Below are 19,293 nucleotides of genomic sequence, written 5' to 3' on the forward strand. Positions count from 1 at the left end.
GTCCCAGAGAAATTATGTAGATTGGATAAATACTATGCAGTACCTACTTACACTGATGTTTTTCCAATCCCTAAAAGGTTTTCTGAAATTACTAAGGAATGGGATAGACCAGGTGTACCGTTCTCTCCCCCTCCTGTTTTTAAAAAGATGTTTCCTATAGACGCCGCTACACGGGACTTATGGCAGACGGTCCCTAAGGTGGAGGGAGCAGCTTCTACTCTAGCTAAGCGTACCACTATCCCTGTCGATGACAGTTGTGCTTTTCTAGATCCAATGGACAAAAAATTAGAGAGTTTCCTTAAAAAAAAAAAAAAAAAATTATTCAACAAGGGTTTATTCTCCAGCCCCTTGCATGCATTGCCCCCGTCACTGCTGCTGTGGCCTTCTGGTTTGAGTCTCTCGAAGAGGCTCTACAGGTAGAAATCCCATTGGATGATATCCTTGACAAGCTTAAAGCCCTTAAGCTAGCCAATTCATTTGTTTCTGATGCCGTTGTTCATTTAACCAAACTAACGGCTAAGAACTCAGGTTTTGCTATTCAGGCGCGTAGGGCGCTATGGCTTAAATCCTGGTCAGCTGACGTTACTTCAAAGTCTAAGCTTCTCAACATTCCCTTCAAGGGGCAGACCCTATTCGGGCCTGGGCTGAAGGAGATCATTTCTGATATTACTGGAGGAAAAGGTCATGCCCGTCCTCAGGATAGGTCCAGCAAATTAAGGACCAAACAGCCTAATTTTCATGCCTTTCGAAATTTCAAGAGTGGTGCAGCTTCAACTTCCTCTAATACAAAACAGGAGGGAAATTTTGCCCAGTCCAAGCCGGTCTGGAGACCTAACCAGGTTTGGAACAAAGGAAAGCAGGCCAAAAAGCCTGCTGCTGCCTCTAAGACAGCATGAAAGATCAGCCCCCGATCCGGTAACGGATCTAGTAGGGGGCAGACTTTCTCTCTTCGCCCAGGCTTGGGCAAGAGATGTCCAGGATCCCTGGGCGTTGCAAATTGTGTCTCAGGGATACCTTCTGGAATTCAAAGCTTCTTCCCCAAAAGGAAGATTTCATCTCTCACAATTATCTGCAAACCAGATAAAGAGAGAGGCATTCTTACATTGTGTTCAAGACCTCCTAGTTATGGGAGTGATCCACCCAGTTCCAAAGGAGGAACAGGGGCAAGGCTTCTATTCAAATCTGTTTGTGGTTCCCAAGAAAGAGGGAACCTTCAGACCAATCTTAGATCTCAAGATCCTAAACAAATTTCTCAGAGTTCCATCCTTCAAGATGGAGACTATTCGAACCATCCGTCCTATGATCCAGGAGGGTCAGTATATGACTACCGTGGATTTAAAGGATGCTTATCTTCACATTCCGATACACAGAGATCATCATCGGTTTCTCAGGTTCGCCTTCCTAGACAGGCCAGGTTGTCAAAACTTCTAAATTCCTGCCGTGTTCTTTATTCTACTTCTCGCCCTTCGGTGGCTCAGTGTATGGAAGTAATCGGCTTAATGGTAGTGGCAATGGACATAGTGCCGTTTGCCCGTCTACATCTCAGACCGCTGCAACTCTGCATGCTCAGTCAGTGGAATGGGGATTACACAGATTTGTCCCCTCTACTAAATCTGGATCAAGAGACCAGGGATTCTCTTCTCTGGTGGCTATCTCGGGTCCATCTGTCCAAGGGTATGACCTTCCGCAGGCCAGATTGGACAATAGTAACAACAGATGCCAGCCTTCTGGGCTGGGGTGCAGTCTGGAACTCCCTGAAGGCTCAGGGATCATGGACTCCGGAGGAGGCCCTCCTTCCGATAAACATTCTGGAACTAAGAGCGATATTCAACGCTCTTCAGACTTGGCCTCAGCTTGCTGCGGTCAGGTTCATCAGATTTCAGTCGGACAACATCACGACTGTAGCTTACATCAACCATCAAGGGGGAACAAGGAGTTCCCTAGCAATGTTGGAGGTTTCAAAGATAATTCTATGGCCAGAGATTCACTCTTGCCATCTATCAGCTATCCATATCCCAGGAGTAGAGAACTGGGAGGCGGATTTTCTAAGTCGACAGACTTTTCATCCGGGGGAGTGGGAGCTCCATCCGGAGGTATTTGCACAGTTGATTCAACTTTGGGGCAAACCAGAACTGGATCTCATGGCGTCTCGTCAGAACGCCAAGCTTCCTCGTTACGGGTCCAGGTCCAGGGATCCCAAGGCAGCACTGATAGATGCTCTAGCAGCGCCTTGGTCCTTCAACCTAGCTTATGTGTTTCCACCATTTCCTCTGCTCCCTCGTCTGATTGCCAAGATCAAGCAGGAGAGAGCATCAGTGATTTTGATAGCACCTGCGTGGCCACGCAGGACTTGGTATGCAGATCTGGTGAACATGTCATCCTTTCCACCATGGACTCTGCCGCTGAGACAGGACCTTCTACTTCAGGGTCCTTTCAACCATCCAAATCTAATTTTTCTGGGTCTGACTGCTTGGAGATTGAACGCTTGATTTTATCAAAACGTGGTTTCTCTGAGTCGGTCATTGATACCTTAATACAGGCACGAAAGCCTGTCACCAGGAAAATCTATCATAAGATATGGTGTAAATATCTTCATTGGTGTGAATCCAAGGGTTACTCTTGGAGTAAGGTCAGGATTCCTAAGATATTATCCTTTTTTCCCAAGAAGGATTGGAGAAGGGTTTGTCAGCTAGTTCCTTAAAGGGACAGATTTCTGCTCTGTCTATTCTTTTGCACAAACGTCTGGCTGAGGTTCCAGATGTTCAGGCATTTTGTCAGGCTCTGGTTAGAATCAAGCCTGTGTTTAAACCTGTTGCTCCACCACAGAGTTTAAATTTAGTTCTTAAGGTTCTTCAAGGGGTTCCGTTTGAACCTTTGCATTCCATAGATATTAAGCTCTTATCTTGGAAAGTTCTGTTTTTAGTAGCTATCTCCTCGGCTCGAAGAGTTTCGGAGTTATCTGCTTTACAATGTGATTCCCCTTATATCATTTTCCATGCAGATAAGGAAGTGTTACGTACCAAACCTGGGTTTCTTCCTAAGGTGGTATCTAATAAAAATATCAATCAGGAGATTGTTGTACCGTCACTGTGTCCTAATCCTTCTTCTAAGAAGGAACGTCTTTTACACAATCTTGACGTGGTTCGTGCTTTAAAGTTTTATTTACAAGCTACTAAAGATTTTCGTCAAACATCTGCATTGTTTGTTGTCTATTCTGGACAGAGGAGAGGCCAAAAGGCTTCGGCAACTTCTCTTTCTTTTTGGCTAAGGAGTATAATACGCTTAGCTTATGAGATTGCTGGCCAGCAGCCTCCTGAAAGAATTACAGCTCATTTTACTAGAGCGGTAGCTTCCACATGGGCTTTTAAAAATGAGGCTTCTGTTGAACAGATTTGTAAGGCGGCGACTTGGTCTTCTCTTTATACTTTTTCTAAATTCTAAAAATGTGATACTTTTGCTTCTTCGGAGGCTATTTTTGGGAGAAAGGTCTTACAGGCAGTGGTGCCTTCCATTTAAGCGCCTGCCTTGTCCCTCCCTTCATCCGTGTCCTATAGCTTTGGTATTGGTATCCCACAAGTAATGGATGATCCGTGGACTGGATACACCTTACAAGAGAAAACAAAATTTATGCTTACCTGATAAATTTATTTCTCTTGTGGTGTATCCAGTCCACGGCCCGCCCTGTCATTTTAAGGCAGGTGTTTTTTATTTTTAAACTACAGTCACCACTGCACCCTATAGTTTCTAATTTCTCTTGCTTGTCTTCGGTCGAATGACTGGGGGTGGGCAGTAGTTAGGGGATGAGCTATATAGACAGCTCTGCTGTGGGTGATCCTCTTGCAGCTTCCTGTTGGGAAGGAGAATATCCCACAAGTAATGGATGATCCGTGGACTGGATACACCACAAGAGAAATAAATTTATCAGGTAAGCATAAATTTTGTTTTTTAAGCAACTTTCTAATTTAAAAAAAAAAAAATTTTGGTTCAGCACCTGGGTAGCGCTTGCTGATTGGTGGCTAAATGCATATCCAAGGATATTATGTAACATGGTATTAAAATCTTGTCTGTAAGACTGTGTGTCTGCTAACAAACCTGTGGTAACTGCACCTATCACACACAAATGTATTTCCTGTTGGTTTCAATATCAGTTTAATGGCTTTAATTTATTATTTTCTTATGCAAAGAAAAATTTAAACATGTTTGTTTACTGCTCTTTCATGAATGTGCCATTAATCAGCATAACCAATAGCCATGTTCAGCTCTGGAACGGTAACACATTACAGCACCATAGATGACTTTTACCACATTTGTAACCCCTCATTAGGAAGGAAACCAAAGTTCTGAATACAGTATCCAAAGGAGGATAAGTAACATGTTTATAAACACTTGATATTATCAGACACAGCCCTAAGCATACACAGTGAATATGTATAAGCCTTATATACAGTGCTCATACATCAGCCTCTTGTGCGTAGACATTCTATTCGCCTGAGGCAAATATGCGTGCACACTATATATGCATAAGCCCCAAGCTCGCACACAGTTGGTACAAATTAGCACCCGCCAGACAGTGTATACAAAAAAGCACTTTCTATAACCACCTTGCACGCAAGTTCGTAGCTAAGTCCGGTGGTCCTGGTGATAGGTGACAGGCAGAGTCCATTTGGGGCTCCGGACATATAATCTGACGGGTCAGTGTGAGACCCGAACCAGGAACTAGGCGAAAATACGATGAGAGACGATCAGGTGCAGCCACGCCCATCACACGGATAACTACACCCAAAAACAAAACACGTGTCTACCTCGTATTGTTGTCTGGCTATAGCTCCACCTATTTCACTGCAGATCACGCCCTACGGTACGAGTGACCACACCCATTTGTTGGAGCTTTCCTGCCTACAAGCTCTCTCAGCTACACACACACTGTAGTTAAAAAAGAAAAAAAAATGGTTTAGTTTTTCGGCCAGGGGCATCCTGAATTTTCGGTATCGGTTTCGGTCCAGAATTTTCATTTCGGTGCATCCCTAATTTGTAATCGGCTGTCAAACATAAAAATATTATGAAGGATGAATTCAAATAGAGTGGTTACCAGATCAGTATATTGGCACATGTACAAACATATAATGTGGTATATATGAGTACAAAGACTCTACATCTAATGTTACAAGTAGCATACTCAAGCTGACCTTAACCCCATCAATTTTTCTCAGTACATTTTTGATATCTTGGACATAGGAGGAGAGAGAAAGAAATCTACATATATACGTACCCTGCAGTAGGTCCTCCTATGCCCAAGATAAATGTCTTACCTGGAGGCCGTACCATGCTTGTATGTAGCTTGGTTATGCAGTAGACTGTAGGAAGAATTGAAAAAGCATTATACATAACACTATGTTGTTTACTCAAACCTTCATGTAGTACATCAATAAGCAAGTAAAGCAGTTACTGATAAGATCTGTCAAAATTCTCTTTGATAACTTATATTATTCTGTATTACTCAATTATCAACTCACTTCACTTACATATGGCTAGATTACGAGTTGTGCGTTAGGGTAAAAAAGCAGCGTTAAGAGGTCCTAACGCTGCTTTTTTATGCCCGCTGGTATTACGAGTCTTGCAGGTTTAGGGGCACCGCACTCTTCTTTGGCCTTACCGCAAAACGACTTACGTAAACTTTGTAAAGTCTTTTTTTCTACGGGACTTCCATAGTGCCGGTATTACGAGTCTGTCCTGGGAGGCCAAAAAGTGTGCGGTACACCCTACCCTGTTAAGAGTCCTAACGCATTTAAAAGTCAGTAGTTAGGAGTTTTAAACTACGACGTAGCATAAAACTCATAACTAAAGTGCTAAAAAGTACACTAACACCCATAAACTATCTATTTACCCCTAAACCGAGGCCCACCCACATCGCAAACACTATAATAAAAATTTTAAACCCTAATCTGCCGCTCCGGACACCGCCGCCACCTACATTATAGTTATGAACCCCTAATCTGCTGTCCCCAACATCGCCGACACCTACATTATATTTATTAAACCCTAATCTGCCGCCCCCAATGTCGCCGCAACCTACCTACACTTTTTAACCCCTAATCTGCCGCCCCAACGTAGCTGCCACTATAATAAACATATTAACCCCTAAACCGCCGCACTCCCGCCTCGCAAACATTAGTTAAATATTATTAACCCCTAATCTGGCGGCCCTATCATCGCCGACCACCTACCTACATTTATTAACCCCTAATCTGCCTCCCCCAATGTCGCCGCCACTATATTAAAGTTATTAACCCCTAAACCTAACAACCACTAACTTTAAAGGGACAGTCTAGTCCAAAAAAAACTTTCATGATTCAGGTAGGGCATGTAATTTTAAACAATTTTCCATTTTACTTTTATCATCAATTTTTCTTTGTTCTCTTGGTATTCTTAGTTGAAAGCTTAACCTAGGAGGTTAATATGCTAATTTCTTAGACCTTGAAGGCCGCCTCTTAAGAATGCATTTATCAGGTTTTTCACCACTAGAGGGTGTTAGTTCATGTTTTTCATATAGATAACACTGTGCTCGTGCACGTGAAGTTACCTGGGAGCCATCACTGATTGGCTAAACTGCAAGTCTGTCAAAAGAACTGAAATAAAGGGGCAGTCTGCAGAGGCTTAGATACAAGATAATCACAGAGGTAAAAAATATATAAATATAACTGTGTTGGTTATGCAAAACTAGGGAATGGGTAAACAAGGGATTATCTATCTTAAAACAATAACAATGCTGGTGTAGACTGTCCCTTTAAATATAATTTAAATAAATCTAAATAAATATTCATATCATTAACTAAATTATTCCTATTTAAATCTAAATACTTACCTATAAAATAAACCCTAAGCTAGCTACAATATAACTAATAGTTACATTGCAGCTAGCTTAGGGTTTATTTTTATTTTACAGGCAAGTTTGTATTTATTTTAACTAGATAGAATAGTTATTAAATAGTTATTAACTATTTAATAACTACCTAGCTAAAATAAATACAAATTTACCGGTTAAATAAAACCTTACCTAAGTTACACTAACGCCTAACACTACAATATAATTAAATAAATTAACTAAATTAAATACAATTATCTAAATTAAATTAGCTAAAGTACAAAAAAAACAAATGCTAAATTACAGAAAATAATAAACAAATTACAGATATTTAAACTAATTACACCTAATCTAATAGCCCTATTAAAATAAAAAAGCCCCCCCCCCCAAAAAAAAACAACCTAACCTAAACTACCAATAGCCCTTAAAAGGGCCTTTTGCAGGGCATTGCCCCAAAGTAATCAGCTCTTTTACCTGTAAAATAAAATACAAACAACCCCCCCAACAGTAAAACCCACCACCCACACAACCAACCCCCCAAATAAAATACTATCTAAAAAAACCTAAGCTCCCCATTGCCCTGAAAAGGGCATTTGGATGGACATTGCCCTTAAAAGGGCAGTTAGCTCTTTTGCCACCCAAACCCTAACCTATAAATAAAACCCACCCAATACACCCTTAAAAAACCCTAACACTAACCCCCTGAAGATCAACTCACCGATAGACGTCTTCATCCAAGCCGGGCCGAAGTCCTCAACGAAGCCGGGAGAAGTCTTCATCCAAGCCGGGCGAAGTGGTCCTCCAGACGGCATCTTCTATCTTCATCCATCCGGCGCGGAGAGGGTCCATCTTAAAGACATCCGACGCGGAGCATCCTCTTCATCCGGAGTCTTCTTATCTGAATGTGTGTTACCTTTAAGTGACGTCATCCAAGATTTCGTTCCTTAGATTCCGATTGGCTGATAGAATTCTATCAGCCAATTGGAATTAAGGTAGAAAAAATCCTATTGGCTGATGCAATCAGCCAATAGGATTGAGCTTGCAGGCCTGTAGATGTAGATGTGACGTCAGACGCTAATGGAGTCCGATGCAAGCATGCTGGTTTGAACCTACTGTTGGAATTGACAGCCTGTTATCTGCCGTGCTTAGACTGCAGCACTACACTGCCACGCTTAGATGTTTTCCCTCGAAAGTGTGTACAAAGCTTCCTGTGACCCTACACGGATTGGGTGAGATCGCTCATACAGTTGTCATTCACTGGCGGACCCTGGTCCTGGAGTGCCAGTGCATTCTACATATTTGCTTGTTTCACACTGAGGAGAGTTAAATATATCCTTATGTCTAAGGCTAAATTGAATGCATGAACTATCAATTACGTTGCTACATAAGCATGAACTGCATGGCATAATATTGTATTCTTTTCAACTGTCAGATCTTTGCTTACAAACCACGCTGCTATATTTGCATGAACTGCTATATCTGCATGGACTGCTTCATTTTGCCTATTGATTTATTGCTTGTATTCTACTTTATTACACCCATGGCTCTGGTCATTCATTCGTATAGCATGAGATTCTCTTAAATCCATGGGATTGGCCCTTTTCTCCGGTTTATGATCTGACATTCACTTTTTTTGGGTTTTTTTGCTCCTTAGTAACTGGGGACGCCCAGTTTGTTCTTTATGTATATGTTTGTTTGTTTGTATCTATATTTGGTTATGGATTGAATTTAGGATGTTTTTTCCTGCATTTATGTTTTGTTCATTTATTAAACTTATTATATTTTGTTGCCAATTTACTTGGAGTGCATAACTTTTTTTTACATACGATTCATTATTAGTGCGGAGACAAATATTTGTATTTATACTATTTTTGGGGTAAGTTGGTATGAGTTTACTTGACTTGATTCAATTGATTTTATATATATATATATATATATATATATATATATATATATATATATATATATATATATACACACACATACAGGTATACCCCGCTCATACAGCGGGTTAGGGACCGGAGCCCCGTTGTAAAGTGAAAACCGCCTTAAAGTGAAACAAGGCAGTTTTAGCTTTCTTTTCACTTGCCAGTGTGTTTAAAAACTTGAAAACATGTTTAAACTAACATAGATTAGGAGTGCAATAGTGCTGCATTTAGTTTAACACTAGCACAGCACAGTATTCAATAAATACTGTACCTGTAAAATAGTGACAATGACTGTAGTAAAATTTGTCAGACTATACCACTGAGACACAGATTGCACTGTAATGCTGTAAACAGAGTGAACTGCGCATAACAAAATGGTGACAGTCCCTTTTCTCGCAATCTCACGATGATTACAGCACTGTTTCAAAATCTTTGGAGGTTGAACTTCAGCTCCACAAAGCGCTGTATTAGCGAAGCGCTGTAAAGTGAAGCGCTGTAAAGTGAGGTATACCTGTATATATACATATATATATATATATATATATATATATATATACTGTGTGTATATATATATATATATATATATATATACTGTGTGTATGTATGTATATATATATATATATATATATATATACTGTGTGTATATATATATATATATATATATATATATATATACACGGTGTGTGTGTGTATGTATGTATATATATATATATATATATACTGTGTGTGTATATATTTATATATATATATATATATATATATATAGTCATGCATAGGATAAAGCACTCACTGGACCTCAGACTTCAAATGTGATAAAATTTATTAGATGTGACGTTTCGTGATTACACACGTCCCTTCCTCTGACAAATGAAAGCTCCAAACAAACAGACTTATAAAGGCATACAAAACCCTCCCCCAACAGAAACTCCAATCACTGGAGATCGTGTGCAAAAACCTTGGTCAAAACCAATATGTGTAAATATGTGCTCAATATATTTATAATATCAGTGTTCTCGTTCAAAAGATAATAGTGAAAAATGAACTGTTTACCCAGCATCAATAAAGATTGAGAAAAGTTTATAGTGAATGTTTTAAAAAAGCTTTAACAATGCCTCTTGTTCTCATATTGAACCACATTACAATCCGCATTACACCCCTATGAAAAAAGTGGACTATCCAAAGTGACATACCTTTCTCACATCACAATGGGCAACTCCCCACCAAATAATTAATTAAAATACTATACTGTTAAAGGCTCTGTTGCAACATGTAATAGGGAGCTAGTCCCTTCACTTAAGTTCCACATAACTATTCACAGTTGGATGAAACAAAAAGCTAAATAGATTGCTGCCAGTATCGATATACACATACCGATCTGTTATTGCGGCGCTCAAACACGCCCCCTTTAGTATAGCCCACATTCTCTATTGGACTGACCCTCATGTTGCCTTAGCAACATGGGAAACAAAGGCGTGCTCAGATGTCAACGTCATAGATATACTAATAACAGGATAACGGAGGTTCAAATGCACGCCCCCTCTGGGCGCACCTACTCTCCTGGAAAAACCAGAAGTCAATAAAAATGAAAAAAGGAGAAAAGAGAAAAAGGAAGAAAAAGGAAGAAGGGAAAAAAGGGAGGGGGGAGGAAGGAAAAAAGGAAAAACCAGAAGTCAGAAAAAATGAAAAAAAAAGGAGAAAAGAAGAGAAAAAGGAAAGAAGAAAAGAAAGAAAGGAAAAAGAAGAAGAAAAGGATAATACCATCCATAGCACAAGAAGTTTGTGAGGCTAAAAAAGAAAGTATAAAGCCTCATAATAAACGCGATCATGTACTCTCATCAGATTCTTATTCTAGAGGACTCGCAATAGGGTGATGTTCAACTAAAGTCACAATTAGCCCAGGTATGCTTACCACCCTGTATGGGTATTCAGGCCTCTCGGAGTCAATGTTTCCAATTCATGTATCCAGCGAGTCTCCTTCTGTAGTAATATATTGGCTCTGTTTCCTCCTCTCTTCAAATCAGACGGAATCTCATGTCGGTCACCGTTTGGTTCATCTCAAGAAAATGTCGAGCCACCGGTTGGTCAGCCTTACCATTCTTCAGAGCTAATCTAATGCTCCACCGGTGGTTCGCCATCCTAGTCCTGGCATCGTCAGTGGTTTTACCGATGTAGAACATACCACATGGGCAATTCAGGAGGTATATAACATAGGTGGTAGTACATGTTAAGAAATAATTAATCCTATACTTCGCTGGCGAACCTATACATGGCAGAGTACGAGACAACACGGATGAGAGTTTTTGAGAATACATCTATAAAATTTTGTTGTTACATTGATGACCTGTTTTTGGCTTGGCAGGATGACCAACAGTCATTCTTTTTTTCTTTTTTCTTCTTTCAAGAGTTGCTAAGAGTTGCCGGTGGATGGTAGGAGTTAAGAGGGAATTCCGGTCTGTAGGTTTGTAGTAGAGTGTTGTACCGATCCTTATATCAGTGTTGGTCTTGTCTTTATAGATCTCAATATCCAGAAAGTGGATGGTCTGTTCGTTATATTCCATCTTGAACTTCACGTATGGAAGTGCATTGTTTCGTTATACCACTGTATGAGTTCATCTTCACTGCCATTCCAGATCAGGAAGATGTCATCAATGTACCGGCTATACGTGCTGATTTTGTCCATGTTTCTTGGGTAGATGTACTGTTCCTCAAACCAGGCCATAAACAGATTGGCATAGGCTGGTGCCATATTGGAGCCCATTGCGGTGCCCATTTGTTGCAAGTAGAATTTGTTCTCAAATTTAAAGTAGTTGTGTGTTAGACATAAGTGGATCAGGTCCAAGATGAACTCAATAGGGGGGCCACAGTACATAGTGTCATTAATGAGGAATTCTTTTGTAGCCGCAATGCCTACAGACCGGAATTCCCTCTTAACAGCAAACTCCTACCATCCATCGGCACTCAAGGTCCCAAATGCTGAGAGTGATACGCAATAACAGCAGCAAAAAGAACAAAGAAACGCAGCTTGAAGCCATGAGTCAGAAATTCTTACAGAGAGGATACAAATGCACAGAAGTTGAAGCAGTCATGAAGGACACCTGGGATATGACACAGAGTGATCTACTCAACAGGGCCACTGGAGAAAAGACCAAAGAGGACAGTATGAACATGATGGTCACATTCAATCCCACCAGTAGATCTGTCCAACAAACAATAATCAAAAATTGGTTCATCTTGAACCAGGACCCTACACTTCCATTCTACAACCAACCACCACCCAGAATGGTATACAGTAGAACTAACAACCTTCGAGATGTTCTAGTCAAAACTACATTTGAACCAGACCAGGTGCATAAAGGATGGTTACCGACACCTAAGAAAGGGTGCTTCAGCTGCAGGAATTGTGTTACCTGCAAGTCTTTCATCACAGGCTCTAAATTTCACCACCCTCACAATGGAACGATACAGATTCAACATAGATTGACGTGCACTACTGAATTTGTAGTGTATGTGATCATTTGTCCTTGTGGCTTGTACTATGTCGGGAAAACGAGCACGTCCTTTAGAGAAAGGCTTGCCAACCACCGCAGTGCCATCAGAAAAGCTATTAAAGAGAAGAAGAGTGAACAACCTGTGGCACAACATTTCATGCAACAGGGCCACAGTGTAGCCATGTTGAGGTCAATCCTTATTGACTGGATACCACCCCTGAAAAGAGGGGGTAACAGGGACAATGAGCTCCTCAAAAGGGAGGCTAGATGGATACATCGATTAGAAACATTGATACCCAAGGGGCTGAACACTAGCATCGACTATGCCCTTTTCTATTAAGGTGCTGAACCAGTTCCAGCCGTTAAGTATTCACTATGTATGCATGTCTCTGTATTTTGCCCTGATTGTATCCCTACCTACTCCCCTGCAACATAAATTTTGCCACGCCCCTTAGGCTACCTGCATAGCCAGTCCCTGCCTCATTGGCATACATTTCCTGTTTCAGTTTGATTTTGGGTCTCGTGTTTGGTGCCCCTTGCATGCTCCTCATACAATGCATAAACACAATAACACTTTTTAACCCTAACACACCATCCACGTACTTTTCCCATCCACACACATCGCTCTGTAATAGGCCTGATGGTCCATCATTCCATGCCCTCCCTGACCTTTTTCTTTTTTTCTCTATTAACTGTTGTGCTCTCCCTTGATGACATCTACTGTCACTTTCTATGTGTAATTATTTATGTAGTCTCTAAACATTTTTGCCCATTATTAGTTTGCTTATATTCATTTCCCCACTCCCTCCGGTTATTTTTGTTGCCATGGTAACCCTTTGTACTAACACGCTACTCGTGTTACGTCATCTGACGTCGACTCTTGCGGGGTATTTAAAGGCGGCGCAGAACACACTCTGCTCACCGCTGACCGCTTCACTCAGAGTTACTGAGGTGAGTCTCTTCGCTCTAACACCGACACGCTGCTGATACATTTTTTTGCAGCAATTAGCCCTCATACCATTCGGTCTTTGACATAGCACATTTTATTCATGGGGGTGCCAAACTAATCCAGCTCTTTGTACATGCTGTAACAAATATTATGCATATCACATCTAAGATAGTGCTTTTAACACAGACCCCTGCTGATGTGTTTCCCCTACGCTATGCCCTATTGTATGTACATTTTGCGATTGTGGATTATTAAAGTACGTGGACACCAATTACTTTTAACCATTTTGTAACTTGTCAGCATATATTGGTTTCTTTGATACTAACTATACATGTGTTCTTTTACATTAACATTTATGTGTTGCACATTATCCACATGACTCATGATTCTCTTGTCACAGCATAGGAGATCCGTCTCATGCTCTTTACCTATTGGTATCCATTGCACTTGAGCCATCAAGGGAATGTGTAGTAATATACTTGTTGAGAATTATGATTGTTGAATCCTACTGTCTTTTCAACATTAGAGCTCTGTCATTACTTCAGGTTTCATTGTATTGTGTTTAGTGCCTCTGGCCTCTCCCTATAGCTACATTTATTGATTGTAAAAAAAACTTGTGACACTGCTCGCTACACATACTTTACCTATGTACTTAACACATGTTAGTCATCATTTTTCCAGTATATTTGTCACTGATTATTTTTAATGTTCCTTTTCTCTATCTGTCTCATCTATGACTATAACTTTGGACTCTGTATATAAGACTTTAGTCCTGTGATGTGTTTATTCCCCTTTGATGAAATTCATTGTATTTCCAAATTCTTGTATTTTCTGTATATAGAACAGTCTTGACAAAGGTCCCTGCAAGGACCGAAACTTTGACTGAACCTATGAACTAATAAAATCTTTATGCTTATTAAGACCTGTGAGTGCCTCTTCTTTTGAGAAGTTTCTACCTATCTACCATAGAGTGCACCCAGGCAATACCACTAACAGTGAGTGCTTGGATCCCACAACTAGTGTGTATATATATGTATATGTATATATGTATATATATATATATATATATACACATACATATATACACATACATATATACATGCATATATATATATATATATATATATATACATACATATATACATTTATTTATTTATTTATTTATAAAATATTTTACCAGGAAGGATACATTGAGATTTCGCTCGTTTTCAAGTATGTCCTGTGTCCACAAAACATTGCATTGATACAATAGGGTACAATAAAATTAAAAAACAATAATAATACTCAATAGATGCAAAAATTTTACATAGAACAGGTAAGAAATATATAATCAACCATGACAGGTGCATTCTGTTTTGAGCTATGTAGAGAGGGATCTCTTAAAGGATATTAGGCTTGGGGAAGGTTTGAAAGTGTGAGGGAGGTCATTCCATAACTGTGGCGCTCGGTAGGAAAAGGAGGATCGAGCTGCTTTCTTTTTGTATTGAGGCAAGCTAAATAATGTGCTGGTACTGAATCAGAGGTTATAGGAGGTGGGAATAGCCGGGGAGAGCATTCTGCTCAGGTAGGGTGGGAGCTTCCCAGAAAGGCTCTTAAACACAAGGCAGGAAAGATGGAGGGTGCGTCTGGATTCCAGCGACAGCCAGTTTAGTTCTTTTAGCATGTCACAATGGTGGGTCTTGTAGTTACATTGTAGCACAAAGCGGCAGAACGAGTTAATACAATGTATTAAGTTTATTAAGGTGAGTTTGCGGTGCAGGTGCGTATACTACGTCCCCATAAGCCATGATAGGCATCAGCCTAATGTGTGTGTATGTATATATATATATGTATGTGTGTATATATACTGTATGTTTGTATATGTATATATATATATTTATATATATATATATATATATATGTGTGTGTGTATATATATATATATATGTGTGTGTGTATATATATATATATATGTGTGTGTGTGTGTGTATGTATATATATATATATATATATATATATATATATATATATATATATTGTACCAAAATACCATCAGATTTATGCACTAATATGTATTTATGAATGAAAAGAACATATTCTGGAATGTGCAGAACATTGGAATGTGACATTCATATTTTCGTCTTGGGTTAGCGCAAATGAGTATATGAGATCAGGTTTGCGCAAGAGTGTGGTGTTTCCACTTTTTTTTCTCCATTGACTTCTAAGGGGGAATACATGAACGCGCACACAATATTCTAACTTTGGATTTTTGCGCTTTTCAGGTTGGCTCAAGAGCGAAACTCGTAATCAGGCCCTTTATGGGGGAAATAAGTTTTTTGTGTTTGAACTAGTTTAAAGGGAAATTAATTTGTCTATCATTTCATGTTACCCCTGTCCTGTTTGATACTTGTTCCTTATCTCTCATATATTTATTTTTTGCAGCACACCTCTTGTTTATGCAATGCAGCAATCAGCTTGCTGAAAGTTCCACTTTCATTCCAAAGATACTTTTTCCAGAAGCTCCAGTCTACTAGCATAAAGGTAAATATACCCACTGGCATTATATGGCTTCCTAGCTTTTGCTTTGCATATAAACCATGCATTGTATTACATTTTCTTCCACTTCAAAATGGTGCATTTGAAATTTCTATATATATGCAAATGTGTGGATATCAGACTGCATATATTACAGGAGTGGTAAAAGCTATTCTTTCAGGTATGTTCTTTTAATAAAAGATTTGAATATGGTAATTTTAACTAAGGTTTGTTTTTTTACTATACTGGATGGTAATAAATTTAAAACGCACTTTGTTAAAATGTGTGTCAAAGCTGTATATGTATTTTGCCTTAAAAAAAGGTGCATCATTGTTAAATCAAAATACAGGTATAAATCCCCAAATCTGGATTTCCAAAATCAAAATGTATTCTCAAATCCAATCTTCTTAAATAATATTTCTTTCATATAATTGGCAAGAGTCCATGAGCTAGTGACGTATGGGATATAAAATCCTACCAGGACGGGCAAAGTTTCCCAAACCTCAAAATGCCTATAAATACAGCCCTCACCACACCCACAATTCAGTTTTACAAACTTTACCTCCTATGGAGGTGGTGAAGTAAGCTTGTGCTAAGATTGCTACGTTGATATGCGCTTCTCAGTATTTTGAAGCCCGATTCCTCTCAGAGTACAGCGAATGTCAGAGGGATGTGAAGGGAGTATCGCCTATTGAATGCAATGGTTTTCCTCACGGGAGATCTATTTCATAGGTTCTCTGTTATCGGTCTTAGAGATTCATCTCCTACCTCCCTTGCAGATCGACGATATACTCTCATATACCATTACCTCTACTGATAATTGATTCAGTACTGGTTTGGCTATCTGCTATATGTGGATGGGTGTCTTTCGGTAACTAAGTTTTTATTACTTAAGACACCTCAGCTATGGTTTGGCACTTTATGCATTAATATAAAGTTCTAAATATATGTATTGTACTTATATTTGCCATATGTTCATGTATTTTCTTTTGCAGACTGTCAGTTTCATATTTGGGGAAGATTAACATATTAAGAAATATTTTTTCTTACCTGGGGTTTAGTCTTTTTATTCAATTGACTAAATTTTTCTTGCAAATTGCGGGCAGGATTAGGCCCGCGGGTGCGCCAAATGCTAGACTTTATTGCGTCATTCTTGTCACGAGAATTTTTTGGTGCGAAAGTACGTCCGTTGACGGAAGTTCGTCATTTCCGGCGTCGTAGTTGATGCTGAGTTCCTTACACAGGGTTGCGTCATTAGCAACGCGAGTGTGTCATTTCCAGATGTTGTTGGCGCCAAAAAAAATTCAGTTACGTTGTGCGTCATCTTGGCGCCAAATTTTTTTCATTAATTTAATTCCCCATTGCTATTTGCCTCTTGCCTTTTTCTATGTCAGAGGGCTATGCTATTTGCATTTTTTCCCATTCCTGAAACTGTCATATAAGGAAATTGACAATTTTGCTTTATATGTTGTTTTTTATTTTACATTTTGCAAGATGTCTCAATCTGATCCTGCCTCAGAAGTATCTGTTGGAGCTTTGCGTTATATTTCTGAATGTCATTTGTATTGGTTATCATGATAAACTTTTACATGCAGATATTGTGTCCATCAGTAAATAGTACATTGCCTGTTGTTGTTCCTTCAACTTTTAATGTTATACCTTTGAAATTTTAATATAAAGGTCTTTTAAAACTTCTCATAACGTTGATGAAATTTCAAATGACCGACAACCTAATGAATTATCCTCTTCTGATGAGGGTCTATCTGATTCAGAAGATCCTTCAACAGATATTGACACTAACAAATCTACTTATTTATTTTAAATGAAGTTTTTTCGTTCTTTGTTAAAGAAGTGTTAATTATTTTGGATATCGTGGAAACTAGTCCTCTTGATATTAGAACTAGTAAATTCTGTTTTTAAACCTCCTGTGGTTACTCCAGAGGTTTTTTTCCTGTTCCTGATGCTATTTCTGATATGATTTCTAAAATTGTATCCTTTACCAGCAATTTCTATAGCGTTTTGGGAAAAGATCCTCAAAGTTGATGGGGCTATTTCTACTATTGCTGAATGTACCTCTATTCCTATGGAAGATAGTACTTAAGTTCCTTTAGATAGGAAACTTGTATCTTATCTAAGGAAAGCTTATTTATTTTCAGGTCGTCTCAGGCTTGCATTTTCTTTGGCTGCTGGTGCAGCTGCATCAACATTGAGGACAACAACATTTGGTGGAGTATTAGCGCAACAAGAATTGGATTCGGATTTATCTAGCATTGTTCGCTTACTGCAACATACTAATCAGTTCTGATGCCATTTTTTTTATATCATCAAGATTGATGTTAGGTCTATGTCTTTAGCTATTTTTAGCTAGAATAATTTTGTGGCTTTAAATCTTGGAATGCTGATATGACTTTTTAAGTCTAGATGGCTATCTCTTTCTTTCCAAGGTAATAAGAGACATAAGAGTAAATATAAAGCTTCTAATCGTTTTCGTTCTTTTTTTGTCAAATAAGGAACAAAAACCTAATCCTTCCCTATGGAATCTGTTTCCAATTGGAAGCCTTCATTAAATTGAATAAATCCAAGCCAATTAAGAAATATAAAGCCAGACCCTAAGTCTGCATGAAGGTGCGACTCTCATTCCAGCTCAGCTGGTAGGGGGCAGATTAAGGGTTTTTTTCAAGGATGTTTGGATAAATTCTGTCCAAAATCAATGGTTTCAGAGTATTGTCTCTCAGGGGTATCGAATATGATTCTGAGTAAGTTCTCCTGTGAGAAGATTTTTTTCTCTCACGCATCCCAGCAAATCCAGTTAAACCTCAGGCTTTCCTGAAGTGTGTTTCAGATCTGGAGTTTCAGGGGTAGTCTTGCCAGTTCCTTTTCAGGAACAGGGTGTGGAGTTTTATTCATATCTATTCATTGTCCCAAAGAAGGAAATTTCATTCAGACCAATTCTGGATTTGAAAATTTTGAATCAGTATGTAAGAGTACCAACTTTCAGTACTATTCTGCTTTTTGTTCAGCAAGAACATTTTATGTCCACAATGGACTTTCAGGATGTATTCCTTCATATTCCGATTCATTCAGATCATAATCAGTTCCTCAGATTCTCTTTTCTAGACAAGCATTACCAATTCATTGCTCTTCCATTTGGACTAGCAACCGCTCAAAGAATCTTTTTAAAGGTTCTAGGTTCCCTGCTTTATGGAATCCAGAGAGCAGGGTATTACAGTGTTTCCTTATTTGGATGATATCTTGGTACTAGCTCAGTCTTTACGTTCTGCAGATTCTCACATGAATCAACTAGTGTTGTTTCTTCGGAATCATGGTTGGAGGATCAATTTACCAAAAAGTTTCTTGTTTCCTCAGACAAGGGTCACCTTTTTTAGGTTTCCAGATAGATTTAGTGTCCATAACTCTGACAGAGAAGAGACGTTTGAAATTGGTTGCAGCCTGTTGGCACCTTCAGTCTCAGTCATTCCCTTCAGTGGTTATGTGCATGGAAATTTTAGGTCTCATGACTGCAGCATTGGACGCGATTCCCTTTGCTCCTTT

At 39.1% G+C, this 19,293-nt stretch overlaps 1 protein-coding gene across 1 annotated transcript in view; it reads left to right on the plus strand.

The window, feature by feature from the left end:
• INTS7 (integrator complex subunit 7) overlaps window positions 1–19,293 on the plus strand; it is a 214,713-nt gene that overhangs the window by 149,871 nt on the left and 45,549 nt on the right. The window contains exon 18 of the mRNA XM_053712433.1: window positions 15,649–15,747. Within this exon, the coding sequence (XP_053568408.1) occupies window positions 15,649–15,747 (99 nt within the window). The remainder of the gene's footprint in view (window positions 1–15,648; window positions 15,748–19,293) is intronic.

The sequence above is a fragment of the Bombina bombina genome, chromosome 4, assembly GCF_027579735.1.
Source record: "Bombina bombina isolate aBomBom1 chromosome 4, aBomBom1.pri, whole genome shotgun sequence".
Taxonomy (NCBI): Eukaryota; Metazoa; Chordata; class Amphibia; order Anura; family Bombinatoridae; genus Bombina; species Bombina bombina.